Below are 27,988 nucleotides of genomic sequence, written 5' to 3' on the forward strand. Positions count from 1 at the left end.
ATGTGTTTGTGTTTGTATATATTTGTATGTATACATATATATGTGTGTAGATGATTATATACCATATTCATGAATAAGTCTTTATCTAAACAACGTTGTTTTTCAGAACTTCTGCTCGAACTCGACGGTTCTCAGGACTCGGACGTCGTGTCACTCGTGCAGCATCAGTCTGTTGATGTCGTGTCCGTCGAGATTCAAACAGACGCCGCGTTCCGTGGCTCAGGACTGCAGGTCAGTGTGACACGTGAGAACACTTGACGACACGTGACGACACGTGAGAACACGGGAGAACACGTGACGACCCTCTGTGGCGCTCTCTCCTCAGGTACTACGTCAGAACTGCCAGTTTGAAGCTGCCGATCAGCGGCTGCAGCTTCGAGTGCTACCAGCAGGTGGAGCTGAAGAGATGCTGTCCTGGTTACTGGGGGCCGGACTGTGTCGGTGAGGATGAGAAACGTTTTCTGAGTCAAACATGAATATAAATGTTCAGGAGCCCATTCACTGCTATTAGCTCCCTGCTAATGCTAACTGACATAAAACACTTCAACAGGCTTTTATTGTGAAGGAAAAAACTACATTTGTTTTGTGTAACATTCCGTTTATCTAATTGGCTAACCTAGTTAGTTTTAACTTTGTTTAGTTTTGCCATACTTTTCGGTTAACTTAAATTTAGCATATTAAAGTTTAGCCCTGTCTAGTTATTATTTTATTAGCTTCCCTTCGCTAATGGATTCTTCAGACCTAATAAACAGATCAAAGACATCATGCTCCTGTGATGTCATCAAGTGTCCTCACACCCCGTCGTTCAGATTCCACTGGAAACGAGGTTTGTGTGCTTTAAGCCTCAAAGTGGCGAAGCTAGCGCACTTAGCCACGCGATGTCTCCGAGGTCCGTGGACGCGTCTCGCAGGAAGACATCAGAGACTTTCAAACTAAGCAGATATGGAGGCTAACTCTGTTTTCCCCTGAGACTTCAGAAGTGGTTTGTGGACACAAAAGTGTGTGAGTCTGTCAGTGTGTTAGTGTGTTAGTGTGTTAGTCTGTGAGTGTGTGAGTGTGTGAGTGTGTGAGTGTGTTACATGTTCCCTCCTGCAGGAAGCAGATCATCCTGCAGGATCACAACTTCCTTCCTCTCTGCAGACTCAGGATCAGCTGGACTGAAATGTGCTGACGGTCACATGAAGCTGGATCAAATACGACCTCTGACCTCTGACATGTACCTGGGAACAGGAACCAGAGATGGAGCAGCAGTGAGAGGGGGACACAGGAAGTGGACGGACAGACTCTGAAAGTGTTTCCTGTTGTTTCAGAATGTCCTGATCGAGCCGACAGACCCTGCAGCAGCCGAGGAGTCTGCTCCGATGGACTGACAGGGAACGGGACCTGCACCTGTCAGGTGACACACACCTGGACACACACCTGGACACACACCTGGTTACACACCTGGACACACACCTGGTTACACACCTGGACACACACCTGGTTACACACCTGGACACACACCTCGACACACACCTGGTTACACACCTGGTTACACACCTGGACAAACACCTGGTTACACACCTGGACACACACCTGGTTACACACCTGGACACACACCTCGACACACACCTGGTTACACACCTGGTTACACACCTGGACACACACCTGGTTACACACCTGGACACACACCTGGTTACACACCCTGACACACACCTCGACACACACCTGGACACACACCTGGTTACACACCTGGACAAACACCTGGTTACACACCTGGACACACACCTGGTTACACACCTGGACAAACACCTGGTTACACACCTGGACACACACCTGGTTACACACCTGGACACACACCTGGTTACACACCTGGACACACACCTTGACACACACCTGGACACACACCTGGTTACACACCTGGACACACGTCTGGTTACACACCTGGACACACACCTGGACACATACCTGGACACACACCTGGACACACACCTGGTTACACACCTGGACACACACCTGGTTACACACCTGGTTACACACCTGGACACACACCTGGACACACACCTGGTTTCACACCTGGACACACACCTGGACACACACCTGAACACACACCTGGACACACACCTGGTTACACACCTGGACACACACCTGGTTACACACCTGGACACACACCTGGTTACACACCTGGTTACACACCTGGACACACACCTGGACACACACCTGGTTACACACCTGGTTACACACCTGGACACACACCTGGTTACACACCTGGTTACACACCTGGACACACACCTGGACACACACCTGGTTACACATCTTGGTACACACCTGGATTGAGTCTTTCAGGAGGTTCTTTGAGTCTTTAACAAAGTGTTTGTGTGTGTGTGTGTGTTTGTGTGTGTGTGTGTGTGTAGGACGGGTTTGCAGGTACATCATGTGAGGACTGTTCTCCAGGTAGATTTGGTTCCACCTGTAGTTCAGGTAACAAAAAACTGTTTCTTGTAAAATAATTGAATTTGACTGATTAATATTTAGTTATTTTAATTCTCTCTCTGTCCCCCCCCCCCTCTCTCTCTCTCTCTATGTCTCTCTTCCTCTCTCTTCTTCTCTCTCGCTCTCCCTCTCTTTCTCTCTGTCCCCCCCTCTCTCTCTTTCTCTCTGTCCCCCCCTCTTCCTCTCTCTCTTTCTCTCTCGCTCTCCCTCTCTTTCTCTCTGTCCCCCCCTCTCCCTCTCTTTCTCTCTCTCTCTCTGCCCCCCCCCCCCCCCCCCTCTCTCTCTCTCTCTCAGAGTGTTCCTGTGTTCATGGCCTCTGTGACTCTGGATTAAAAGGTGACGGGCACTGCACCTGTTTCTCTGGATACAAAGGTCCAAACTGCGACCAGGGTCAGTCAGATTAAGATTAAGATTAGTCTGATCAATAATCAATCATTTGCTGATCATCAGTTATCTCATCATTACCTGACCTGTGACCTCTGACCTGTGACCTCACAGAGGTTCCGGAGTGTGCGGCGCTCAGGTGTCAGCAGAACTCTCGTTGTATGGAAGACGCTCTGACGGGTCAGTTAGGATGTCAGTGTCTACCAGGTCACCAGAGGTCAGGAGATCAGTGTTTATGTGAGTACTTCAACATTATTCTCTCTTTATTCAAACTTTAAGATATTCATATTTACTTATTTGTCTATGTCCTCAGCAATAAACCCGTGTCTTCAGAGGGTCTGTCACACCTACGCCTCCTGCGTCCACACGGGTCCGAACCAGCACCTGTGCGCCTGTAATGAGGGTTACAGCGGCGATGGACGAGTCTGCATGGCCATCGATCCGTGTCAGACCAAACAAGGAGGCTGCTCCGCCGAGTCCACGCAATGCATCTACGAAGGACCAGGGAAGGTACTGGACAACTGAGAGGAACCAGGTTCCTCCAGATCAGGATCAGAACCAAGAGCATGATCAAGATCTGGAACAGGTTTAGGCTGAAGATCAGGATCCAGACCTGAGGAGGATTCGCCGTCATAATAAAACTGTCTCTCTGCTTCAGTCTCACTGTGAGTGTCTTCCTGGCTTCGACAACCTGTCAGACGGCGGCTGCAGCCTGAAGGACGCCTGTCGACCAGGTTCCTGTCACAAGAACGCCAACTGCTCGACCGTGGGCCTGGGACGAGTCCAGTCAGTCCCCTGAACTCTCTCTCTCTTCACTCACTGTGTTTTAAACTGCAGTAGCATCACCTGTCCCTCTGTCCCTCAGGTGTACCTGTCTCCAGGGCTACGTAGGTAATGGTAAAGTGTGCTACGGGGACATCATGCAGCGTCTGAACGAGCTGAACACGGAGCCTGCTGGACAGTGGAGGGGTCAACTGAGCAACGCCATCGCTCTGTTTGGTATGATGATTAGTTTGAGATGAGGAAGCAGATCAGCTGAGCAGACAATTAAAGGACCTTGTTGTGTTGTACAGGTTCTCTGTCGTGGCCTCTGCAGAACCTGGGTCCATTCACGGTTTTCATCCCAATCAATAAAGGTTTCAAAGGAACTTTGGTGAGAAACCTTCAGATTTATCATCTGATAACGTTTCTGTTGCTCTGACCTCAGTGTCTCTGTTGTCTTATGAAAGTAATTTATTATTGGGTGAATCCTTACCCTGGTCAAGCTCCGATCAATGTCTGATCATCGTCCGATTGAAGTCTGATTGTCCTGTCACGTTGTCCCTCTGTCCATCCAGATGAGGACTCTGCTCGCCGACTCATCTAAAGCGAAGTACCTGTGTAAGATGCATCTGGTTGCCGGGGTGATGCCATTTGACGCTCTGAAAAAAACAGACGTCTTTTTCACCCTGACGGGAAAATCAGCCGAGGTGGACTCATCGGAGGGGGTGAGAGTCAGAGAGACGCCTTAGCACTCAGATGAATGAACCTACAAAGGTTTTACGATGATTCCATCTTTTGAACTTCTTGTCCTCGTAACGTCCGGTCGTCCTCAGCTTGGTCTCCGTCCTTAAATCAAAACATCGTCTTTCTCCAGGATGCACAGACAAAGATTCGTATCCATGGCAGCAGAAAGAAAGGCGTGATCATCCAGTCCGATGTCGTGGCATCCAACGGGATGATCCATGTCATCAATAAGCTGATGGACAGTGTCTCGTCAACCGTGGAGAGCAATCCTGAGGTACGTGTTCTCACACCTGAGCTGATCCTGTTTGATGGATCCACTTATTCACAATGTTTGCTGTCCTCAGGAGAACCTGATGAAGATCATCTCTGACTATGGAAAGTTTGACAAGTTCAAGTCTTTGTTGGAGGTAAGAGCTTTTTACACACAACACGTTTAGATTCCACAAGAAATCCAGAAGATCCAGATTCCTGGTCTGGCTGAAAACACTGATGATGGTCCTGGTCCTCAGAGGATGAACCACTCAGGGTGTATTGACCTTTCCTGTCACTAAGGATTAATGGCCGTGTGGCGTTCACTCCACAGAAAACTCAGCTGGCATCCATCTTGGATCTTCCAGGGCCGATCACTGTCTTCGCTCCGACCAGCTCAGCCTTCGACGCCATGACTGACGGACACTTGACGTACTTGAGCAGCACTGAGGTTTGTTTGTGCTTCTATCTGAACGAGGACACTCTATGACACAATGCATTTCCTAACCCTAACCCTACCTTTAACCTGATTCTAACCCTTAAAGTCTTACTTCTCAAACAGTCCAATAAATGTGGGTCAGAAAGTGAGAACCAGACCAAACCTCCTCACTCTGAAGTACACACACCTAGTATTAACACACCTAGTATACACACACACAGACACACACAGACACAAACACACGTCGGTTTTCTGACCTTTTATTCTGAATGTTCAGGGTCACAACAAACTGGTGGAGCTTCTCAGGAACCACATCGTCCCGTCCACCGCCGTGAGTACCACGCCATGTTTAGTTACTCTCGTGATGATGATGATGATGATGATGATGATGATGCTGATGATGATTTGATGATGATGAAGAATTACTTTCCTGATTTGAAGCTGGAAGTCTACAACGCTGTTTCTGGCCCCAGAATTGTGACGAAGGCGAATCAGGTTCTGACGATAAACGTGACAGGAAACGTGAGTGTGGATTTAAGTTGCTTGTGTTTGGTGTTGCATTCTGGGTCGTCTGGATTGTGAAGCTTTGTTCTCCAGGGTCAGATCCTGGTTAACGGAGCAGCGGTGTTGGAGTCAGCGGTGGAAGCCAGGAATGGACGTCTCTATGTGCTGGATGGAGTTTTGACTCCGCCTTCCATCGAACCCGTGCTGCCTCACAGGTGTGACATCACCGAGTCCACGATCGTCCGGGTGAGAGGCCAGCGGCTGAAGTCAAACCTGATTCAAACCTGATTCAAACACGTTTTTAACTTGACTTTAATCTGATTTAAAACTGAAGAAAAGCAGATTTACACTCAATCATCAGCTGTTTTTTTCAGGGCGAGTGTGGAAGCTGCCTGAAGATCAAAGTGTTACCATGCTCATCTGGAGTTGAAACAGTAAGAGGTCCCACTCTGATCAGTTTATTATAACACTGTCTATAACACAGTTCATCACAGTTCATCACAGTTTATTACAGTTTATAACAGTTTATTACACAGTAAGACTTCTCACTCTAATCCCTTATTAACTGTGTTGGTAAACTGTGTAATAAACAGGGGGATGAAATATAAGGCTGTGTGTTTGTCTGTGATCTCTGCTCGTCAGGGCTCATCCAGGTTTGGATGTCTGTACATGGCTTCTATCGGCAGTCCGCCCATCAAAGTCCCGTCCACCGGCTGCTCCCGGCTCTGCAATGCAACTGTTACGGTACAAAAACACATGACTCATGACCTGAGTTCATTTCACTTCAAACGAGACTGTCCTGATGGAAGTGTGTCTTTTTGTGTGTGTTTAGACACCAGCGTGCTGTAAAGGTTTCTATGGTCCTGACTGTCGTCCCTGTCCAGGTGGATACCAGACGCCGTGCTCAGGACACGGTCAGGTCAGACTCACTCTGCACAACAAAAATCTCTATTGACCAAAATATTGTTCAATTGGAAGGACTAAATAGTGTTTTACCTACTGAAGTATTTTTGAGGTGAAGTGTGTTTTACAGTGTATGGAGGGTTGATGTGTGTTTTACAGTGTATGGAGGGCATCAAAGGAAACGGGTCATGTGCCTGTGATCCTAACTTCCGCGGCTCTCGCTGTCACTTCTGCTCCAGAACCGATAAACATGGACCAACCTGTGACAAGAGTAAGTGACACATGACCTTGTGACGTCAGATACGTGTGATGTCACAGGAAGTGACCTCACCTGTGTGTCCACAGCGTGTGTGTGTGCCCACGGACAGTGCGACAACCGTCCGGACTCAGACGGGCGCTGTAGAGCCGACTCGTGTCTGCCGGGCTTCACCGGTCCGTTCTGCGACCGGCAGACGGCGGCGTGCGGCGCCCAGGCCCGGTTCTGCCACGCCCACGCTGACTGCGACTTCAGTCAAGGGACGGCCAGGTGAGTTCCTCTGCTCTGACTCTGAACGTCTCGATGATGAACAGCAGGGGGCAGTAAAGAGTGGGTGCGTGTGCTGTGTGTTTTCAGGTGCGTGTGTAAACCTGGTTATCAGGGCGATGGGATCACGTGTGTGGAGTCCGACCCGTGTGCCCCCCCGCTCCGTGGCGGCTGCAGCGTGAACGTAAGTCGCTCTTTAACAAGCGTCGCGGCTCTTCTGTCCAGATACGTCATGTTTGACTTCCTGCCGCCCCCTGCAGGCTAAATGTATAAGGACAGGACCTGGGACTCACTCCTGCCAGTGTCTGACCGGATGGAGGGAGGACGGAGACGAGTGTCAATCAATCAACAACTGTGACGGCCCGGACGCCGGCGGCTGTCACCCCAACGCCACCTGCATCTACGTCGGCCCCGGACAGGTGAGCTCTGTCTGAACCTGCACTTCCTCACAGCCCCTGCAGGTGTCAGCGCTGCTCAGGGGAGTCTCACATCTGGAATGACACTTCCCATGATGCTCTGGGCGATGGAGTCGGCTAACAGTGACCTGTGCTAGTAGCTTCTGGTTTTGAATCATTGTCTCCTGATGTCTGTCCATATTTAAACGAGCCAATGGGGTGTGAGCGTGTTGTCTGTGATCTCAGAGTGACTGCAGCTGTAAACATGGATACCATGGAACCGGACGAGACTGTGAAGCTGTGAATCCGTGTGTCACCGTGAGCGGAGGCTGCCATTACCTGGTGAGAGACATGATCGCCTCCTGCTGGCTGACTGCAGTATACTCATAAACCCTCCTCCTCCATGTTAGCAGATGGGCCATGGACCAAACAAAAAAAATCTAAGTAGACGTTCATGATGATCAGTTTGGTTTTAATTAGTTATTTGATGATATGAGAACAGGCGGAGTCTGACTCCTGATTGGGTCGATTGGACCATGATTCACAAGTCTGTGGTTTTGATTCCTGAATGTTATTGATCACGAATAGTAATTGATCAGATTATGTGATCAGGTGACTTGTGGGACGTCAGATAATTGTCCGTGTCCTCGTGTTCAGGCGAGCTGTCTGCTGCTGTCCTCTCAGTGGACGTGTGTCTGTGACGAAGGTTACGTTGGAGATGGCCGGATGTGTTTCGGGAGCGTGGAACAGGTGAGTGTCGGCCATGTTCACACATTAACCGCTGTGTGGTGCGTTCACTGACACAGCTGAGTCTGTTCTCCTGGTTTTAAAGGAGCTGATGGCGCTGCCCGAGATGTCCGAGTTTTTCAAGTGGACAACTGTGAGTACGAGCGGGCTCTGTTTGTCAGCTGTCTATAGTTTGTTGTGATGTCATCAGTCTTGTCCGTTCTCCGTCAGGACTCCGGTGTGTCTCTATCGGATCAGAACATCACCCTCCTGGTTCCGACTTCTGCTGCTGTCGACAAAATGTCTTCAGACGACAAGAACTTCTGGACGAGAAAGGGAAACCTGCCGAGTCTCATCAGGTTAAAACTTTAAAGTGGTTTTATTAAGAACAGATGAACTTTGTCTCTGGCTGTTTGTTCACATCTGTGTTTCACACCTGACAGAAATCACATGATCCCTGGAAACTATCCTTCTGCCAGCTTGAGCACCACTTCCACTGTGACCTCACTTCTCAAGGGAACGTTCCCTGTTTCTACAGCCAATGAGGTGAGTCCACGGAGGTGATGGTTTACAATCAAGTTTCTGGCCAGAAGACCAGAAACCTGTTGTGATAGTCCTTTAACCTGCGCTGACTTTTATTTATTGAGGACAGTTGCATTAACAACAAGAATCTGATTTGGATGTCCATTCTTGGAAGTCGCAGGAAGTCAGATACCGTGAGAACAGCAGGTGGGGAGAGAAAGTTGTGTTGGTGCAAATGATGGAGTGCCTGGTTCCTATCGTACCACAGTTCAGGTGGTTGGTGCTGAAACTCTCCAGGAGAATGTTCTGAAGCAGAGGCGCTGCTTGTGATCGTGCCCTGATGAATCTTGTTGCTATGTGGAGCGGTGGCTCCTCCTACTGTTCGGTCTCTGTGTTTGACTCGTGTGATACGTTCTGATGTGGATGCACAACGAAAGGTCTCTGGACTTTATGATCGCAGCTCCTTGTACGGGTCAGATCTGTAAATCTCTCCAAGAACTTTCTTACCATTTTAAGATATTGTTTTATCAGATCACAACTGTTGGTGGCGCCACCATCACCACATCCGATATTGCTGCTACCAATGGACTGATCCACATTATCGATAAGGTACAGAGCCGATGGCGTTCCCGATGCTGACGACACGTTCTCACCTGCGACTGACGCACTTCTGAATTCATCCTCAGGTTCTGGTTCCCGACAGGAAGCTGAGTGAAGGGCTGCTGGCGACACTCGCTCTGAGACCCGAGTTCTCGCTCTTCAGATCATATCTCATTGTATGAACACACACACCTATACCCGAACATACACACACTATATATATGTGTAATGTTCACAGTGTGTCTCTGTTTGTGTTGTTGAGGATTATAACCTGACGGACGAGATCGAACAGGGTGATGGATTCACCGTCTTCGCTCCAACAGATGCCGCCATCAACGACTACCTGAAGAAAATGGCTGCAGCTGCTCTGGTCTCAAGACTCTTTATCTGATGGAATAATAAAACGTCCAGTTACTGAGAACAAAAAGTTCTGAATAACCTCTCTGTAATTGTATTTGATATTAACAGGACGTTAATACGACTCGGTACCATGTGGTGGCAGCAGAGCGCCTGTTAAAGACCGACCTGCAGCCTGGAGGTTACAAGCCGACGCTGCTGGGGTTCTCTTTCCAACTCGCCATCGTCCTCCGAGAGGGAAAGGTATCTGATCAGTAACTATATATTTTTCCTAACCCATATTCTTATCAATAGACTAAAGCAATACGTAGTCATATCTGGAACTGCCCTTAGTTGGTTCAAGTCTTATCTCTCAGAAAGAGACATTTCCGTTTCCACTGGAAATAACACCTCATTCGTGGCCCCACTGATGTCCGGAGTGCCACAAGGTTCTCTTTTTGGTCCCATACAGTTTTGCTCTACACGATCCCATTTGGAAACGTTATCAGCCATAACAGAGTGCCTATCGGCCATTAAAGAGTGCATGTCATTTGATTTCCTTCAGTTAAATTCAAATAAAACTGAAATAGTAAAATTCGATCCCGACCAGTTAGCAGGCAGACCCCTGTCATTTCTCAGTCCTGGATCATGGATGCAATCATGGATTTTGTGGAGCACTTTTATAACCTTGTTTAGATAAGTGCTATATAAATGAAATTGTATTTACATGAGTGTCTGATTTCATCCTGAGTCACTCTCTCTCTCCGTCCTCCAGCTGTTAGTGAACGACGCTCAGATTAACTCGTCCAACATCCTGAGCGGTAACGGCGTGATTCACGGTCTGTCGGCCGTTCTCCGGATCAACAGGAACCGCTGCGATGAAGCTACGTATCAGAAGGTCACGGTACGGAACCCGAAGAGCGAAGGAACTGAGGAGAACAACGAACACAAAGTCAGCTGTTTACTGACAACCTCCTCTCTTCTGTTCACAGGCAACATGCTTGGACTGTTTGTTCCCAACCAGAAAGATCTGCCCCAACAACTCCATCCCAGACGTACGGGTTCAAACTGTCACACAATGAAAACTTCAGAGTCTCCGAATGACGAACATTTACTGACCAATGATGCAGACCAGTCCATCAGCTTCCAAACTTCATCTGAAAAACAGAAAAGAGGAAACTAAAGTTGAAACTCTGCCTGTTTGCAGATGATGTGATTTTTCTAATTTCACTCACAGTACATCTCAACTCTCTGTTTCCAGAGGCTCCGACTCCAAAACACCACATGCTCTCTGTCAGGTTCCTGGATACAGGTCCAAGTGTTGTTATTGAGTAGTAAAAGGTTTTCACCACAGTGTGTGTCCTCAGAGACAGTGAAGGTCAACTAATGAGTTTATCGAGACATAGTTTTGACACAAAATTAAACGTATAATAAATTAAAAATAGACGAAAACTGATTTAACATAAATGAGGGCCGAGACTTGACTGTTTAAAGATCTCACTGATTTTCTTTCATTAACCTTTGGTCTCTGCAGAAATCCGTGCGGAGCAGGAAGTGTATGTTCAGCCGCATGTTTGAAGGAGAGCGCCTGTTGACCATCGGCTGCCGACCCACCTGCCTTCAGAAGAACATTGTACGTCTGCTCTGACACATACGTGTGATTCACATGAGAAGAACACACACGTTCGCGGTCTCACTGCTCTCGTCTCTTCTCAGGTCCAAGCGTGTTGTGGCGGGTTTTTCGGGAAGCACTGCGAGCCTTGCCCAGGGGCACAGGGTCGGCCCTGCTTCGGGAACGGAGTGTGTATGGACGGGACGAACGGAACCGGAGTGTGTCAGTGTAACCAAGGTTTCAACGGGACGGCGTGTGAAACCTGCCAGAGCGGCAAATATGGTGTCCACTGTGATCAGGGTGAGGACGCTTTGCATAGGAAACTGTTAACCAAGAAACATGATTGGACGTTTAACTGTGACTCCGCCTCTTCCTGCCTCCCTCAGACTGCAGATGTAAAAACGGACGCTGTCACGAAGGCGTCTCGGGCGACGGGACGTGTGAGTGTGATGTCGGGTGGCGAGGAATCCTCTGTGACGAAAGTAAGAAAACAAAAGAAGAGCGAGTGTGACGTGTGTTTAAACATGTGTATATGTATGTATCACAGTACCTGTGTGTTTATATGACAGAGCATGTATTAAAACATGTATGTATATTTCTATTGTACATTCATATGTAATGGAGAGTGTCCTGATTTACAGAAGTCGAGTCGGCGGCTGACGAGTTGTGCGGCTCAGTGAAATGTCACACAAGTGCAAAGTATGTAAACACAACTCAGTGAGCTGCAGCGCCCCCTGCAGAGCGCTGCTGTGAATGCAGCTCGGTGTAATGTGTAGTAATGTGATTTGTTGCGTTTGTGTGACAGTTGTGTGATCGGACCGTCCGGACCTCGGTGTCTCTGCGCTGCTGGCTTCCAGGGAAACGGGACTTCCTGTCAAGGTAGGGTCATGTGACCTGTCAGGTGACCTGTCAGGTGACCTGTCAGCTGACTCAGTCTCAGGCGTGACGCTCAGACTCAGCGTGTGTGTCTGTGTCTCCAGCTACAGACGCGTGTGAGCAGGATAACGGCGGCTGTGGTCAGTTCTCCGTCTGTAAGAGGACGCGCCCGGGACGCAGGGACTGTGTCTGTAGCACCGGGTACCATGGAGACGGACTCGTGTGTGTTGGTGGGTGTGGCCTCAGGCGGCGGCTCACAGCTTTAACTGTTGATCAAATACATTCAAACCTTAAATCTCTATTCGATATCAAATCAATGATTTGATTGATCAGTCGTGACCTGTCTCCCCCCCCCCCCCCCCCCCACAGAGATAAACCCCTGTCTGGGGGGAAGCGGAGGTTGTCATGCCAACGCAGACTGCATCCACGTCGGGCCGAACAAAGTAAAGTTTCAACAGGCGACCATCAGCTGCTGATTAGTGACTATTGATTAGTGATTAGTCATTATTGATTATTGATTATTGATTATTGATTAGTGATGTCATGCTGTGTGCAGACGTCCTGCTCCTGCAGTGAGGGTTACTCAGGCGACGGACAGAACTGTCACATGATCAACTTGTGTCAAAAGGTGAGTTCGATGATGTCATCAATAATCAATAAAGGTTCTGTTTTAACGTTGTTTGAAGGAGACCTAATATGTTTGAGGTTCATCATTTTAATTTGGGTTCCACTTGAAAAGGTTCATAAGTTCAGAAACAAAGTTGGGAAAGACTGAAAAAGCATCTTGAATACAAATCTAAGGTCTGCTTTAGTAAATAGGCAGTACTGCAGTGAAACACCAGGTGTCAGTAGAGGCTATGAAATGTGGTCATGTGACTCTGTAGAGGGTTGACCTATCTCTGACTGTTTCTAGAAAAATGGCGGCTGTCATCAGTTTGCTCGCTGTAACATGAGCGGTCCGGGCGTCCGTACCTGCAGCTGCAGGTCCAACTTCCTGGGAGACGGACTCACATGCAGAGGCACCGTGGGCAAGGTGACACATGACATCACATGACATCACATCACATCACATCACATTAAAGCAGGTCACGGTTGCTAACCTGTGACTCTTTGCAGGAAATCCTGACGAGGAAGCTGCGAGACTTTTACCTCGGCCTGATGGTGAGTGACCACCGCTCTGTCGCCCCCTGCAGGTGGAAACTGACTCACCATGTGAACTCTTCTTTCAGATGATGGAGATTTCTCTGAAAGGTCGCGGCCCGTTCACCGTCTTTCCACCGAGCGGTGACGCCTTCGCAGTGGACAGAGTGAGCGGCAAGGTCACCACACGTTTTCACAACAAGACATTTATTTTGAAGTAGCTTAATGATCAATAATATTTCCTTAATAATGATTAAACTTGTCCATGATTATTATTATTATTATTTGTAAAATATACATATGCTATTAAACATTTTATACACTGACTCAGTAATAAAAAGATGACCTGAAATCAACACATATTTATTCATGTAGATGAAATCTCTGATGTTGGAGAAGTCTAAAGAGCGCTACGCCTCCGTCCTGCGAAGCCACATCGTGATGTGTCACACGCTGCTGCCCGCCGACCTGAGTCGCCCCCGAAACCTGACGTCTCTGTCCGGACTCGTCCTGTCCACCAGATCAAGCCAGGTGGCCAATCAGGCAGCTTAATCTCAAGCAATATTTCAAAAGCTGTCACATGATCAGCTGATTCATGATGAATACAAACTGTTTTCAGGGAAAGATCTTCATCAACGAAGCTAACGTGACGTACAGCGACGGCCTCAGCGTCAATGGGATTTTCCACGAGATCGACAAGATCCTGTTTCCTCCAGACGTCGACAAATATTCAGATCCCAACATCGCAGTCAGTTCACAACATTAATCAACAACTTTCTGATCGATTATTCATATTTAATTATGTAGACATAAATTGAACTGCGGAGAATAAACCACTGGCCGATTTATTTTTCAGTCAATAACTCGTTGTTTCCGTCCTGAACTCAGATGAATCTGACCGATGTGGCCGAACGTCATGGATACACACACTTCTACAAGCTGCTCGAGGTGACACACACACACATACACACACACACCTCATTGGCTGGCCTTGGTCACATGATGCTGTTGTTTTCCTCTGCTTCAGGACACAGGCGTGATGGACCTGGTGAACGATGGGATGTACCAGCCACTCACGCTCTTCCTGCCGTCAGACGGGGTGATGGCGTCTCTGCCTCAGCAGCAGAAGGACTTCCTGTTCCACCAGGACAACCGCCTTCAGCTGATGGAGTACCTGAAGTACCACATCCTGCACAGCCAGAAGGTTTAAAACCACAACAGTTATAATCAAAACACAAATCACTTTTTTATGAGTTTTTATATGAAGATAAAACTGTGTCCTTATCGTAAAATGGCATAACACCTGAACATTTATTAATTTATAATGTGTTTATCAAAGGGGAAACAAACTTATACACATAAACAAAGTTATCATCGACATAAGAGAGAAATAAAAGTTAAAATAAAAACTGGACCAAGAATCGATCCCTGGGGAACTCCAAACTCCAATCTGTTCATCACAGGATTAATTAACCTTTTGTCTCCATGAAAGACAAGTACATAGAGATCGATGATCATGTGCTCAACCACCAGGGGGCGCTCTACACGTAGGTTTTCTAAGACCTTCTTCTCCGCTTGCTCAGATTTACGCTGAAGGTTTGATCTATCTGGACTCGGCCCGGACGCTGCAGGGTTCACCTCTCTCCTTCGTCTGCGGAGGGACAGACAGCATCGTAAGTACGACAGGAAATCCACGAGGAGTCGACGAGCGCGACTCTCACTCACGATGTCTTTGAACAGGGAGAAATCTTCGTTAACGACGGGAAATGTCGCATCGTCCAACGACACCTCGTGTTTAATGGTGGCATCGCTTACGGGATCGACTGCCTTCTGACTCCGCCCAGCCTCGGAGGACGCTGTGATGAACAGACCTCCTTTGAACTCCGGGTAACTCCTCATGTTAAGTTATGTCTGCAGCGCCCCCTGGTGTTTTTCAGATGAACTGTTTCTAATGAAGACTGTAATGAAGTAATGAGAAATTTACAGCAAATATGCTTCATGCTAATTTTATTTGTGAAGCACATTGAATTTGAGGAAATTCTATATGCTTCACATTGAGAGAATATAAAATAAAGTTTTATTAAAACCAACCACACAATAAAAGTCCTTTAAAAACTTTATTGTTCACTGTAACAGCAACAAGTCTCAAACATTTACGGACAAGAACCAGGAAGTTTTTATTATTATTCACATTCTATTAGATTATTTGAACACGATAAATTAGTGACGTTTATATTTTGAAACTGTGAAAGTGATTTTACTACTTATCTCAGGTCGTTTCTTGGTTCCTAGTTTCATTCAGGTCTTTTTCTTCTTCTGTGGTAGATGAGTTGTGGAGTTTGCACGTCCTCAGCGTCTCGCTGTCCCAAAGGCTCCAAACTGAAGGTTTGATCCTCTTCATCGTCTCTGTCATGAAAAATAGAATCAGAATTGTCTCTGTACAAACGCCCTGTGTGGTCTTCAGGAGATCCAGAAGTGTGACCTTCCCAGCATGTTCGTCACCAGGAACTCCGGCTGCCTCAGCGTTTGCACCGTCAACTTCTGGCAGCCAAAGTGTTGTCCTGGTTACCACGGACGAGATTGTTTGGGTAAAACATTTCATTATTTGATGAGTTCTAAGTTAAAGTTCTTATTTGTGTCACAATCTTCAAAATAACAAATTAATTATAAAGTTATTTGATGACAAGTTTTCAGTTTTATACTTTTACATTTTATATATTGATACAAAATAAATTTGAATACATTTCATTAAGTCCTGATGACAAATATTATTTTATTCCATTGACTTCAGTAATAATCGTGTTTACTTGTGTTGTGACATCATCACTGCAGCGTGTCCAGGGGGCGTCGGCTCCTCCTGCAGTAACCATGGTAAATGTGATGACGGTCACCTTGGCAACGGCACCTGCACCTGTGACGCAGGCTTTGGGGGCGTGGCCTGTGAGCAGTGCAGTGATGGGTTCTACGGGCCCACCTGTAAAGGTGAGCGGACTCCTGAGTGACGGTTCCACCTGAGCTGTCGTGACCTCTGACCCCTGTGACTTCTGTTCTTCACAGCCTGCAGCTGCTCCGCCCACGGGCCGTGTGACGAGGGGCGTAAAGGAACGGGGGCGTGTCTGTGTGAGGCGGGCTGGAGCGGCGAGCGGTGTGACACTGAGCAGAGTGAGTAGGTCGGACCCTTTGAGTTTATTTTAAATGTTTTTTATCACAAACATCATAAACTCCCTGTTTCATGTTTTTTATCTATTTGGGTTTTATTAGATTCATGTTTATTGATGATCCACTTTCTTCTTGATGGATTCTGATGACACGGGATCCAGCTCCATTAAACCTGAGTGATGTCATTTCCTGGTCAGTGACGGTGTCTTCTGTCTCCAGGTCACGTCTCTGTGTGTTCTCCACCTTGTTCTCCTAAAGCCGTCTGCACGGAAAACAGCACCTGCGTGTGTCGGCCATTTTATGAAGGAGATGGATTCACCTGCACAGGTAAACACTGTGCTAACAAAGAGGAGGAAACAGGAAGTATAACCTCCTGATGATGTCACACAGTAAATCTGTGTGTTCAACAGGAGCTGATCACAGTCAGTTCAGCTGCTTTTATTTTGAAAGAACATGATCGTCCTCTAGCCCCAAAGTGGACGGTTCGGTCCCAGTCTCTACTGCATGCTGAAGAGAACCTGTGGTGTAAAGTGCAGTGGTCATCAACACAAGACTGGAAAGATCAGAAGAAGAAGAAAGACCTGGATCTGCCTGTGTGTGACGTCTGATCTCTCCATGTCCTCAGTGGGGACACGTGTCTCTATATGTTGTGTATAACGTGATGTCTGACCTCTCCATGTCCTCAGTGGGGACACGTGTCTCTATATGTTGTGTATAACGTGATGTCTGACCTCTCCGTGTCCTCAGTGGCGGCCATGTGCGGGGTCTGGAATGGCGGTTGTGCTAAAGGCGCTAAGTGTTCTCAGATAGGAGAGGTGGTGACCTGCACGTGTCCTAAAGGTCACTCTGGGGACGGGTTCACCTGTCAGCCCGTTGACCCCTGCGTCTCTGGAGACAACGGCGGCTGCCATGAACACGCCACCTGCATCATGACTGCCCCGGTGAGGAACGAGTCTTTTAAACGGGTTTGGACTCTGACGTCTCCTCTGTCCTAACGTGACGTGTCCCTGTGAGCAGGGAAAGAAGAAGTGCTCGTGTAAAGACAATTACATCGGTGATGGCGTGACCTGTGAGGTCAGACAGCTGCCAATCAGCCGCTGTCTCCAAGGGAACGGACGCTGTCATCAAGATGCCAAATGTACAGACCTGCACTTTGAAGGTACGGATCACATGCTGACTTCTCTAACACATCATTGGATGCTTTGAATTTAGGGTTGACGGGGCGTGGCTCAGCTGATCCAATGAGAACCAATCAGCAGATCGAGTTTACTCACTGTGTTGAACGTGTTGTGTTTAATGTGTCGTTGTGTTTGTGTGCAGATGCGACTCTCGGTGTGTTTCACCTCCGCTCAGACAGGGGGCAGTACAAACTGAACTTCAGTTTTGCGCAGCAAGCGTGCGGTGCAGAGGGGGGGGCCCTGGCCACGTACACGCAGCTGTCCTATGCTCAGGAGGTCAGTGAACATGTCACAAACATACTAGTTCACGTGTTTCATCATGGCTGTCATCACGTGGTCAAACCGGCGTGTGTCCGCAGGGTGGACTCAACATGTGTGCTGCCGGCTGGTTGGACCAGGCCCGGGTGGCGTATCCTACCACCTACTCCAACCCCAACTGCGGCTTCGGGCACGTGGGCATTGTGGACTACGGAGTCCGCAAGAACCTGAGCGAGTCGTGGGACGTGTACTGCTACCGGATGAAAGGTGAGCGAGGAAGAGGAAGTGAAGTCATCACATTATTTAAAATATTTGTTATAAATATTACATTTTTATCAAAACTTTAGTGTTTTATTTTATGACTTTAAATGGATAAAAAACTTAATTTTGACTTTTTTAAATAATTTGAGTTGGAGGTTCAATAAAAATAGAAGTGATCAGAACGACTTATGAGAGAGGCTGTGATTGGTTGCAGAGGTCAGGTGTGAGTGTCAGGTGGGTTACGTTGGAGACGGGTTCAGGTGCACAGGAAACCTGCTGCAGGTGCTCATGTCCACGCCGACCTTCTCCAACTTCCTCAAGGTGAGTCCCAGACTAACAGCACACAGTGAATCAGATGACCTCCTCGTGACCTCATCCTGACCTCATCGTGACCTCATCTTTTTTCGTCTTCAGCAAATCCTCAGCTGCTCAGAGGCCTCGCTGTCAGGGAAGCAGTTTGTGAAGCGTCTGAGCAACTTGACGGTTCAGTCCACGCTGTTCGTACCCGACAACACCGGACTGCCTGACAACCAGGTGAGACCACAACTCAACTTCTGTCCTCATCAAGCCTCACCTGTCCCTACCTGTCCTCACCTGTCCTTGTGTCCCTGCAGACTCTGTCTCAGTGGGACATTGAGTACCACCTGTCCCTACCTGTCCTCACCTGTCCTTGTGTCCCTGCAGACTCTGTCTCAGTGGGACATTGAGTACCACCTGTCCCTACCTGTCCTCATCTGTCCTCGTGTCCCTGCAGACTCTGTCTCAGTGGGACATTGAGTACCACCTGTCCCTACCTGTCCTCACCTGTCCTCGTGTCCCTGCAGACTCTGTCTCAGTGGGACATTGAGTACCACCTGTCCCTACCTGTCCTCACCTGTCCTTGTGTCCCTGCAGACTCTGTCTCAGTGGGACATTGAGTACACCTGTCCCTACCTGTCCTCACCTGTCCTCGTGTCCCTGCAGACTCTGTCTCAGTGGGACATTGAGTACCACCTGTCCCTACCTGTCCTCACCTGTCCTCGTGTCCCTGCAGACTCTGTCTCAGTGGGACATTGAGTACCACCTGTCCCTACCTGTCCTCATCTGTCCTTGTGTCCCTGCAGACTCTGTCTCAGTGGGACATTGAGTACCACCTGTCCCTACCTGTCCTCACCTGTCCTTGTGTCCCTGCAGACTCTGTCTCAGTGGGACATTGAGTACACCTGTCCCTACCTGTCCTCATCTGTCCTTGTGTCCCTGCAGACTCTGTCTCAGTGGGACATTGAGTACCACCTGTCCCTACCTGTCCTCACCTGTCCTTGTGTCCCTGCAGACTCTGTCTCAGTGGGACATTGAGTACCACCTGTCCCTACCTGTCCTCACCTGTCCTCGTGTCCCTGCAGACTCTGTCTCAGTGGGACATTGAGTACACCTGTCCCTACCTGTCCTCATCTGTCCTTGTGTCCCTGCAGACTCTGTCTCAGTGGGACATTGAGTACCACCTGTCCCTACCTGTCCTCACCTGTCCTCGTGTCCCTGCAGACTCTGTCTCAGTGGGACATTGAGTACCACCTGTCCGAGGGCAGGGCTCTTCCTCTCAGCGAGCTGAAGAACGGGAGTCGAATCAGGACGAGAGCCGGGAGTCTGACGGTCCTTGGAGTGTCCGACCTGCTGGACGCCTCAGCTCTGGTCAGTAGGGGGCGACGTGCCCCCCCCCCCCCCCCGACACGCGTCACATGGAACATTTCGATTACCATGACAGAGTTGTGGTTTGAAACTCTTTCTTTTCCTCAGGCGTCTCGTTACATTAACGATCGCTTTGTCACCGACTCGGACGTCGTGGCCTCAAACGGGATCATACATGTTCTTCAGGGTCCGCTGAAAGCCCCCCCCCCTCGCCAAGAGGTGAGTGTTGTCATGATAACACAGCACCCCTTCATCCCGACCCCGCGTGAGCGGTAACTCTGACTGTGATTGGTTCTGCAGATGCATGTGGGGCACAAGGCGGGGATGGGAGTGGGCGTGACGCTGCTGGTGGTGCTGGTGGCGGCGGGGGTGTGCATCGGATACAACTTCTACAAAAACAACAACAAAGGATTCCAGTTCCACTACTTCAAGGTCTGTGTGTGTTTGTGTGTGTGATCAGTGATTGTTCGTCTCAGAATCGATTGCTGCCACTTTGTGCTCATCTGCATTGATCGTTGTATCAGGGTCCCGCCCACACACTCTCCACCAATCGTGAGTCAGCCTCAGCTGTCAATCATGACGTCTCAGCCTGTTTTAATCAACAAATAACTGATTCAAACCAAACGGATCAGAAACACTTGAGCATCAGAGATGAGAACTGAAACGTCTCCTTTGATTCTTTACTTTGGTCAAGGTCCCATCTGCTAACATGGAGGAGGGGGGGGGGGGGTACACAGCCACCAGGAGGTGGAGAACAGTTTAATTTAGTGTATGATAATTTCTGGTTTCATTGATAATCTTCTTCGTCCCTTAAAGGAGGAAGAAGAGGAGGAAACGGCGCCCCCCGCAGGCAGCAGCATCTGTAACCCTGTTTATGAAGCAGCTCCAGAGTCAAAGATGTGTGACGCCACAGTGAGTCACTGCTTCACACACGTCAACACAACTCAACACATTCTGATAATCAGCTGGTTCCAGTCGTTTTGAGTCATCAGTTCAAAACTTGGTTTTGATTCAAGCCTTCGTTTCTTAATAAAAAGTGAATCAGAGTCTGAGCTGAGTGACCTCGATGCTTTCAGGCGGAGGACCAGCCCGCGGTGGACGGAGGATCGTACGACCTGCTGCAGGACGCCTGAGACCAGCTGCAGTCACATGACGAGTTCAGGGGCTCCTGATTGGTTGAGTAATGTAAACTGTAGAAAACAATCTAAACATGTAACTGAGAAAAGAACTTTCATCAAATAAACAACAAACAAACAAACGGTGGGATGACTTTTAATTAAAGAAAGTTCTCGGTCACAGCTGATTGTTAAAAGTTTCCAGTCAAACTGTTTTCACGAGTCGTCCGTCAGCTGCGTGATCCAAGAATGAAAATCTGACAGCGCGGTGAAGACGGACGGTTTGTCCACGTCACAGCGCCGACTGCCCCATGTGACCACGCCAAACAGGAAGTAGGAACCGCGCTTCCGACAGTAGAGGGGGGCTCCGGAGTCGCCCTGTGGGGGAAGACACCAGGTGGCAGTCCACTGTTACTACACCCGCCCCCCCACACCGACAGACATTACGTTAACCGACATCAGGAGGTCGTCCTTATTATAAACTTGTTACCATGCAGGAGGCGGAGCCAGCAGGACCAGCACAGATGTGAGAGTCAGTGACGAGTCCTTCGCCCCAGCGCCCCCTGCAGGACGTTCCGTTCACCAGAGTCAGTCCAGCATGGTGGAGACGATCAGCATCAATGTGACCTGCACACCACACCAGACCACAACACACACCAGACCACAACACACACCAGACCACAACACACACCAGACCACAACACACACCAGACCACAACACACACCAGACCACAACACACACCAGACCACAACACACACCAGACCACAACACACACCAGACCACAACACACCAGACCACAGCAAACCAGCAAACCAGCACACCAGACCACAACACACACCAGACCACAACACACACCAGACCACAACACACACCAGACCACAACACACACCAGACCACAACACACACCAGACCACAACACACACCAGACCACAACACACACCAGACCACAACACACACCAGACCACAACACACCAGACCACAACACACCAGACCACATCAAACCAACACACCAGACCACAACACACCAGACCACAACACACCAGACCACAGCAAACCAACACACCAGCCCACAACACACACCAGACCACAACACACACCAGACCACAACACACACCAGACCACAACACACACCAGACCACAACACACCAGACCACAACACACCAGACCACAGCAAACCAACACACCAGCCCACAGCACACCAGACCACAACACACACCAGACCAACACACCAGACCACAACACACACCACACCACAGCACACCAACACACCAGACCAACACACCAGACCACAACACACACCAGACCACAACACACCAGACCACAACACACCAGACCACAACACACCAACACACCAGACCAACACACCAGACCACAACACACCAACACACCAGACCACAACACACCAGACCACAACACAGCACACCAACACACCAGACCAACACACCAGACCACAGCACACACCACACCAGACCACAACACACAACACACCAAACACCACACCAACACACAAGTCCACACCACACCAGACCACAACACACACCACACCAACACACAAGTCCACACCACACCAGACCACAACACACACCCCACCAACACACCAGTCCACAACACACCAGACCACAGACCACAACACACACCACACCACACCAACACACCAGTCCACACCACACCAGACCACAGCACACCAACACACCAGACCACAACACACACCACATCAAACACCACACCAACACACAAGACCACACCACACCAGACCACAACACACCAGACCACAACACATCAGACCACATCAAACACCACACCAACACACCAGACCACAGACCACAGCACACACCAGTCCACAACACACCAGACAAGGCCAGACCACAGACCACACCAGACCACAGACCACACCAACACACCAACACACCAGTCCACAACACACACCAGACCACAGACCACAACACACACCACACCACACCAACACACCAGTCCACAACACACCAGACAAGGCCAGACCACAGACCACACCAGACCACAGACCACACCAACACACCAACACACCAGTCCACAACACACCAGACCACAGACCACAACACACACCACACCAACACACCAGTCCACACCACACCAGACAAGGCCAGACCACAACACACCAGACCACACCACACACCAAACACCAGACCACAACACACCAGACCACAGACCACAACACACCAGACCACAGACCACAGACCAGACCACACACTTAATATTTGATCCATTTGGACTTTTCGGTCTGAAAGGTGACGGAGGGCAGAGGTCACCTGTAGCCTCGGTGACGCCCCAGCCGGCGGTGAAGCAGCTCCAGCTGTCGTTGAGCTCCTCGTCCTCATCAGGGACACAGACTGGAGACACATTTGAATCTGAGACAGAACAGAGGACACGTTCAGGTGAGACAGACGTTGCACAGACGTGGATACGTGAGACTCGGAGTTTGTGTTTATACTGAATCTGGCGGACACGCTGAGGCGGAGCAGAGACAGGTCCGATTTCGGTGGAAAGCTTCCGTCCTCCGGCAGGTTGAAGACCTCGTCCACAGAGACCGTTTGGGACGATGAGAACCGAAGGTCATGAATTCCTAAAACCACTACGTCGTACTTGGCTCTGCGGGGAAAGTACAGGTCAGTAGCAGCGGTGACAGGACCCGATGTCCCCAGGGCGTCTTACCTGACGTTGCAGTGTTTGGCAGTGACGACCCAGCGGCGATGGATCAGCACGCCGCTGCAGTAGTGGCGCCCGTTGGACTGAAGGCTGACCTGCCAGGGCCAGAAGAAGGGACAGGCCTCCGTCACGTTCTCCACAGACACGTCATCGTCCTGCGATGTCCAGAGACTGGCTACACCCGGAGAACGACCACAGCTGGAGCTCCGCCCCCTCCCGCAGCTGTCGTCTGTCTCCAGATCACATGACATCAGGACAAACATGATAAATAATAATCTGATCACAAGATGAACGCAGTGTGTCTCAGACGAACCTCCGTCAGCGCGCTCGTCATCGTCCATCATCTTGTCTGAAAGAGAAACAACAAACTCATCACACGCTTCAGGTACAAGCTCCGGGCGCCGCTCGTCTGTGAACTCACTCATGTTGTCGTACAGCCACTGGGTGGTTTCCTGCAGGTTGGTGTAGACCCCCGGTCGTCTCGCTCGCCCACAACCAACGCCCCAACTTATCAGACCCGCCAACTCAAATCTACTGCCAGTGAAGCAGGACAGAGGACCGCCAGAGTCGCCCTACCAGCGACAGACAACGAGGTTACAGACGTTAAGAGACGAGGACAGACGTTAAGAGACGAGGTTACAGACGTTAAGAGACGAGGTCACAGACGTTAAGAGACGAGGTCACAGACGTTAAGAGACGAGGTTACAGACGTTAAGAGACGAGGTCACAGACGTTAAGAGACGAGGTTACAGACGTTAAGAGACGAGGTCACAGACGTTAAGAGACGAGGTCACAGAAGTTAAGAGACGAGGTTACAGACGTTAAGAGACGAGGACAGACGTTAAGAGACGAGGTCACAGACGTTAAGAGACGAGGTTACAGACGTTAAGAGACGAGGTTACAGACGTTAAGAGACGAGGTCACAGACGTTAAGAGACGAGGTCACAGACGTTAAGAGACGAGGTCACAGACGTTAAGAGACGAGGTTACAGACGTTAAGAGACGAGGTTACAGACGTTAAGAGACGAGGTTACAGACGTTAAGAGACGAGGTCACAGACGTTAAGAGACGAGGTCACAGACGTTAAGAGACGAGGTCACAGACGTTAAGAGACGAGGTTACAGACGTTAAGAGACGAGGTTACAGACGTTAAGAGACGAGGACAGACGTTAAGAGACGAGGTTACAGACGTTAAGAGACGAGGACAGACGTTAAGAGACGAGGACAGACGTTAAGAGACGAGGTTACAGACGTTAAGAGACGAGGACAGACGTTAAGAGACGAGGTTACAGACGTTAAGAGACGAGGACAGACGTTAAGAGACGAGGTTACAGACGTTAGGAGACGAGGACAGACGTTAAGAGACGAGGACAGACGTTAAGAGACGAGGTCACAGACGTTAAGAGACGAGGTCACAGACGTTAAGAGACGAGGTCACAGACGTTAAGAGACGAGGTCACAGACGTTAAGAGACGAGGTCACAGACGTTAAGAGACGAGGTTACAGACGTTAAGAGACGAGGTTACAGACGTTAAGAGACGAGGACAGACGTTAAGAGACGAGGACAGACGTTAAGAGACGAGGTCACAGACGTTAAGAGACGAGGTCACAGACGTTAAGAGACGAGGTTACAGACGTTAAGAGACGAGGTTACAGACGTTAAGAGACGAGGACAGACGTTAAGAGACGAGGTTACAGACGTTAAGAGACGAGGTCACAGACGTTAAGAGACGAGGTTACAGACGTTAAGAGACGAGGACAGACGTTAAGAGACGAGGTTACAGACGTTAAGAGACGAGGACAGACGTTAAGAGACGAGGACAGACGTTAAGAGACGAGGTTACAGACGTTAAGAGACGAGGACAGACGTTAAGAGACGAGGACAGACGTTAAGAGACGAGGACAGACGTTAAGAGACGAGGACAGACGTTAAGAGACGAGGACAGACGTTAAGAGACGAGGTTACAGACGTTAAGAGACGAGGTTACAGACGTTAAGAGACGAGGTTACAGACGTTAAGAGACGAGGTCACAGACGTTAAGAGACGAGGTCACAGACGTTAAGAGACGAGGTCACAGACGTTAAGAGACGAGGTCACAGACGTTAAGAGACGAGGTCACAGACGTTAAGAGACGAGGTCACAGACGTTAAGAGACGAGGTCACAGACGTTAAGAGACGAGGTCACAGACGTTAAGAGACGAGGTTACAGACGTTAAGAGACGAGGTGACAGACGTTAAGAGACGAGGTTACAGACGTTAAGAGACGAGGTCACAGACGTTAAGAGACGAGGTTACAGACGTTAAGAGACGAGGTTACAGACGTTAAGAGACGAGGACAGACGTTAAGAGACGAGGTCACAGACGTTAAGAGACGAGGTTACAGACGTTAAGAGACGAGGACAGACGTTAAGAGACGAGGTCACAGACGTTAAGAGACGAGGTCACAGACGTTAAGAGACAAGGTTACAGACGTTAAGAGACGAGGTTACAGACGTTAAGAGACGAGGTCACAGACGTTAAGAGACGAGGTTACAGACGTTAAGAGACGAGGTTACAGACGTTAAGAGACGAGGTCACAGACGTTAAGAGACGAGGCAGACAGATTTGTCGCGTAGACTCATCACATGTTAGACTCATTTTAAGAGTCCAGGTTCTGAGGGTCTCACCTGACAGGCGTCCACTCCTCCTCTGCTCCTTCCAGCACAGAACATGGAGGACCTGATCCTACCACTGTAGTACTGGTTACAGACATCAGAGGGCATCACGGTGACGTTTACCTCCTGCAGTCTGTTGACTCGAGGTCCGTCTGGTAAAAGACAACAGACGTGAGGAGGCGTCAGACTCGACCTGCTCTGAGGTGTGCGAGGACTCACTCTCTCGGGTGGTGCCCCAGCCAGTGATGGTGCAGCCTTTGAAAAGCGGCAGAGGACTCGTCCAGATGTTAATGGGTCTGATGGAATTGGTGAAGACCAGAGGTTCCTGCAGCTTCAGCAGAGCCACATCGTTCTCTTTGGTCCGACTGTTGTAACGATGGTGAATGATAATGAGCGCCACGGCGACTGACTGAAAGATGACATCATGCACACACACACACAACAGGTGTGATATGTTCATATCACACACAAACAATATAACATATTATATAACATTCTAAACTTGATTCATCCAGGTTGTGACTTTAAACCACACACACCTGTTGTCCTGGTTCCTCAGGATTGTCCAGGTCATGTTTACCGGCCTTCACGCTCCAGAGTCTCGCCGTGTTGTACCTGCAGCAGGTTGATTCTCACTGATCAGCTGATGACCTCACGACTCGTCCAGAACCGTGTGTGTGTGTGTGTGTGTGTGTGTGTGTGTGTGTGTGTGTGTGTGTGTGTGTGTGTGTGTGTGTGAGTGTGTGTGTAACAATGACCTCTGAAAGCAGTGAGCAGCAGACAGGATCCACTGCGGAGCGATGATGGCCCCCCCGCAGGCCGGCATGGACGCAAAACCCAGAGACACCTGCCACGGCCACGAGTGAGCCCAGGCCTCCTGACCGCCGATGATCCGGGACTCGAGCTCCTGCTCCGGCAGGAAGCAGCGGCGGCCCGCTACGTCTGAGAGGAGGCCCGGTTCACAGCAACAGGTTAGTTAACTAGTTAGTTCAACTACTTAATTTAACAAGCCCAATCAATGAGTTCAGAAAAAATTGTTTGATCAAAGAGTAAAACATGAGAGCAACTCACAATTTAAAAATTTAAAACGATGTAAAGTATTTGTACGTGAATAATTTTTTCTCCCTGTTTCTCGTATGATTAGCCAACATAGATTTAACATTTTAATACAAACTCCCCCATATAATTTATATTTTAATTATATATTATCTCAACTAATAATACCAGAGAACAAACTTGTAATTTAAATATTTATACATTCATAAAGAGGATGAAAATACAACCACTCGAACGCACCGTTGAATCCAAAGAGTCCAGAGAAAGTTCCGTTTTCCTTAGTTTCAGTGAAAGTCTCATTGAGCTGAGTCCAGTTTCCACCTGAAGAATCAGATTCAACCAATCAGATTCCAGTTTGTCTCAATCCACGAAGAATCAGACGAGTCGGATTTTACCTGCAGCCGTCACGTTGCTCTGTGCTCTGACCTCATCTGATGGAAGACTCAGGTGAGACAGACCTGAGAGCAGTGAGGACAGACACAGAAGACAGAGCAGAGACATCATCCTCACGTCACAGCAGCACGAGACAAACCGCACGAGCTCCGCTCACGTGCTCTTCATCAATCTCACCTGTGTGATGTCACACCTGCGTCACCACTTCAAACTCATTCCAACTTTATTCAAACAGTCATTGACTGTGTGCACTTCACTGTGACGTCCTCCAGGTGGCAGCAGAGTTGTCACTCGAACATTGCAGAGAAAAAAGTGAATGTTATAATATATATATATTATATGTCATATATCATATTATATATAGCTCACATTTGAAAT

General features: G+C 48.9%; 2 protein-coding genes across 6 annotated transcripts; one reads left to right on the plus strand and one right to left on the minus strand.

Moving 5' to 3' along the window:
- Nucleotides 1–110: 110 nt before the first annotated feature.
- On the plus strand, nucleotides 111–20,966 carry stab2 (stabilin 2). Of its 3 annotated transcripts, XM_062383201.1 has the most exons (68): nucleotides 111–231; nucleotides 326–441; nucleotides 1,311–1,396; nucleotides 2,394–2,460; nucleotides 2,767–2,862; nucleotides 2,971–3,093; nucleotides 3,170–3,366; nucleotides 3,515–3,642; nucleotides 3,722–3,855; nucleotides 3,930–4,009; nucleotides 4,194–4,343; nucleotides 4,493–4,636; nucleotides 4,707–4,769; nucleotides 4,946–5,062; nucleotides 5,328–5,381; nucleotides 5,492–5,572; nucleotides 5,648–5,800; nucleotides 5,929–5,988; nucleotides 6,197–6,298; nucleotides 6,387–6,473; nucleotides 6,617–6,728; nucleotides 6,803–6,983; nucleotides 7,071–7,164; nucleotides 7,241–7,399; nucleotides 7,622–7,717; nucleotides 8,033–8,125; nucleotides 8,208–8,255; nucleotides 8,333–8,460; nucleotides 8,545–8,647; nucleotides 9,155–9,232; nucleotides 9,310–9,399; nucleotides 9,486–9,593; nucleotides 9,692–9,823; nucleotides 10,335–10,463; nucleotides 10,552–10,614; nucleotides 11,094–11,192; nucleotides 11,276–11,471; nucleotides 11,558–11,653; nucleotides 11,813–11,870; nucleotides 11,977–12,050; nucleotides 12,152–12,277; nucleotides 12,417–12,490; nucleotides 12,604–12,675; nucleotides 12,961–13,080; nucleotides 13,164–13,208; nucleotides 13,277–13,354; nucleotides 13,563–13,718; nucleotides 13,807–13,935; nucleotides 14,076–14,135; nucleotides 14,215–14,391; nucleotides 14,771–14,860; nucleotides 14,928–15,074; nucleotides 15,513–15,572; nucleotides 15,652–15,775; nucleotides 16,020–16,169; nucleotides 16,245–16,349; nucleotides 16,566–16,673; nucleotides 17,094–17,287; nucleotides 17,364–17,505; nucleotides 17,667–17,800; nucleotides 17,884–18,049; nucleotides 18,258–18,364; nucleotides 18,458–18,577; nucleotides 19,565–19,711; nucleotides 19,817–19,927; nucleotides 20,009–20,140; nucleotides 20,525–20,620; nucleotides 20,785–20,966. In XM_062383201.1, exons 1-68 carry the CDS (start codon nucleotides 176–178, stop codon nucleotides 20,839–20,841), a joined length of 7,458 nt encoding a protein of 2,485 aa, XP_062239185.1. In that variant the 5' UTR covers nucleotides 111–175; the 3' UTR covers nucleotides 20,842–20,966. The 3 variants fall into 3 exon arrangements, with proteins under 3 accessions (XP_062239185.1, XP_062239187.1, XP_062239188.1); XM_062383203.1 differs by lacking the exons at nucleotides 19,565–19,711; nucleotides 19,817–19,927; nucleotides 20,009–20,140; nucleotides 20,525–20,620; nucleotides 20,785–20,966 and adding an exon at nucleotides 18,658–19,557 and having other exon boundaries at nucleotides 13,277–13,366; XM_062383204.1 differs by lacking the exons at nucleotides 111–231; nucleotides 326–441; nucleotides 1,311–1,396; ... (2 more) ...; nucleotides 2,971–3,093; nucleotides 3,170–3,366 and having other exon boundaries at nucleotides 3,440–3,642; nucleotides 13,277–13,366.
- ovch1 (ovochymase 1) lies at nucleotides 20,965–27,778 on the minus strand. 3 transcript variants are annotated; one of them, XM_062383205.1, is made up of 13 exons: nucleotides 27,613–27,778; nucleotides 27,458–27,538; nucleotides 26,920–27,103; nucleotides 26,701–26,776; nucleotides 26,381–26,570; nucleotides 26,174–26,313; nucleotides 23,928–24,078; nucleotides 23,820–23,855; nucleotides 23,513–23,735; nucleotides 23,292–23,449; nucleotides 23,110–23,208; nucleotides 21,314–21,450; nucleotides 20,965–21,201 (listed from the first exon to the last, which is right to left on the minus strand). In XM_062383205.1, exons 1-13 carry the CDS (start codon nucleotides 27,719–27,721, stop codon nucleotides 21,040–21,042), a joined length of 1,746 nt encoding a protein of 581 aa, XP_062239189.1. In that variant the 5' UTR covers nucleotides 27,722–27,778; the 3' UTR covers nucleotides 20,965–21,039. The 3 variants fall into 3 exon arrangements, with proteins under 3 accessions (XP_062239189.1, XP_062239190.1, XP_062239191.1); XM_062383206.1 differs by lacking the exon at nucleotides 26,701–26,776 and having other exon boundaries at nucleotides 26,381–26,526; XM_062383207.1 differs by lacking the exons at nucleotides 27,458–27,538; nucleotides 27,613–27,778 and having other exon boundaries at nucleotides 26,381–26,526; nucleotides 26,920–27,059.
- Nucleotides 27,779–27,988: the final 210 nt, after the last annotated feature.

The sequence above is a fragment of the Platichthys flesus genome, chromosome 23, assembly GCF_949316205.1.
Source record: "Platichthys flesus chromosome 23, fPlaFle2.1, whole genome shotgun sequence".
NCBI classification, from domain to species: domain Eukaryota; kingdom Metazoa; phylum Chordata; class Actinopteri; order Pleuronectiformes; family Pleuronectidae; genus Platichthys; species Platichthys flesus.

Excerpts from the sequence above, each read along its gene's own strand:
- ovch1 (XM_062383205.1), bottom strand. The coding sequence starts at position 27,721 with ATGATGTCTCTGCTCTGTCTTCTGTGTCTGTCCTCACTGCTCTCAGGT. Across the intron at positions 27,104-27,457 it reads TGGACTCTTTGGATTCAACG|ACGTAGCGGGCCGCCGCTGC; the intron begins GTGCGTTCGAGT and ends GCCTCCTCTCAG. Across the intron at positions 24,079-26,173 it reads GAGGAGTGGACGCCTGTCAG|GGCGACTCTGGCGGTCCTCT; the intron begins GTGAGACCCTCA and ends TGTCGCTGGTAG.
- stab2 (XM_062383201.1), top strand. The coding sequence starts at position 176 with ATGTCGTGTCCGTCGAGATTCAAACAGACGCCGCGTTCCGTGGCTCAG. Across the intron at positions 4,770-4,945 it reads AGTTCAAGTCTTTGTTGGAG|AAAACTCAGCTGGCATCCAT; the intron begins GTAAGAGCTTTT and ends TTCACTCCACAG. Across the intron at positions 19,712-19,816 it reads TGCTGGACGCCTCAGCTCTG|GCGTCTCGTTACATTAACGA; the intron begins GTCAGTAGGGGG and ends TCTTTTCCTCAG.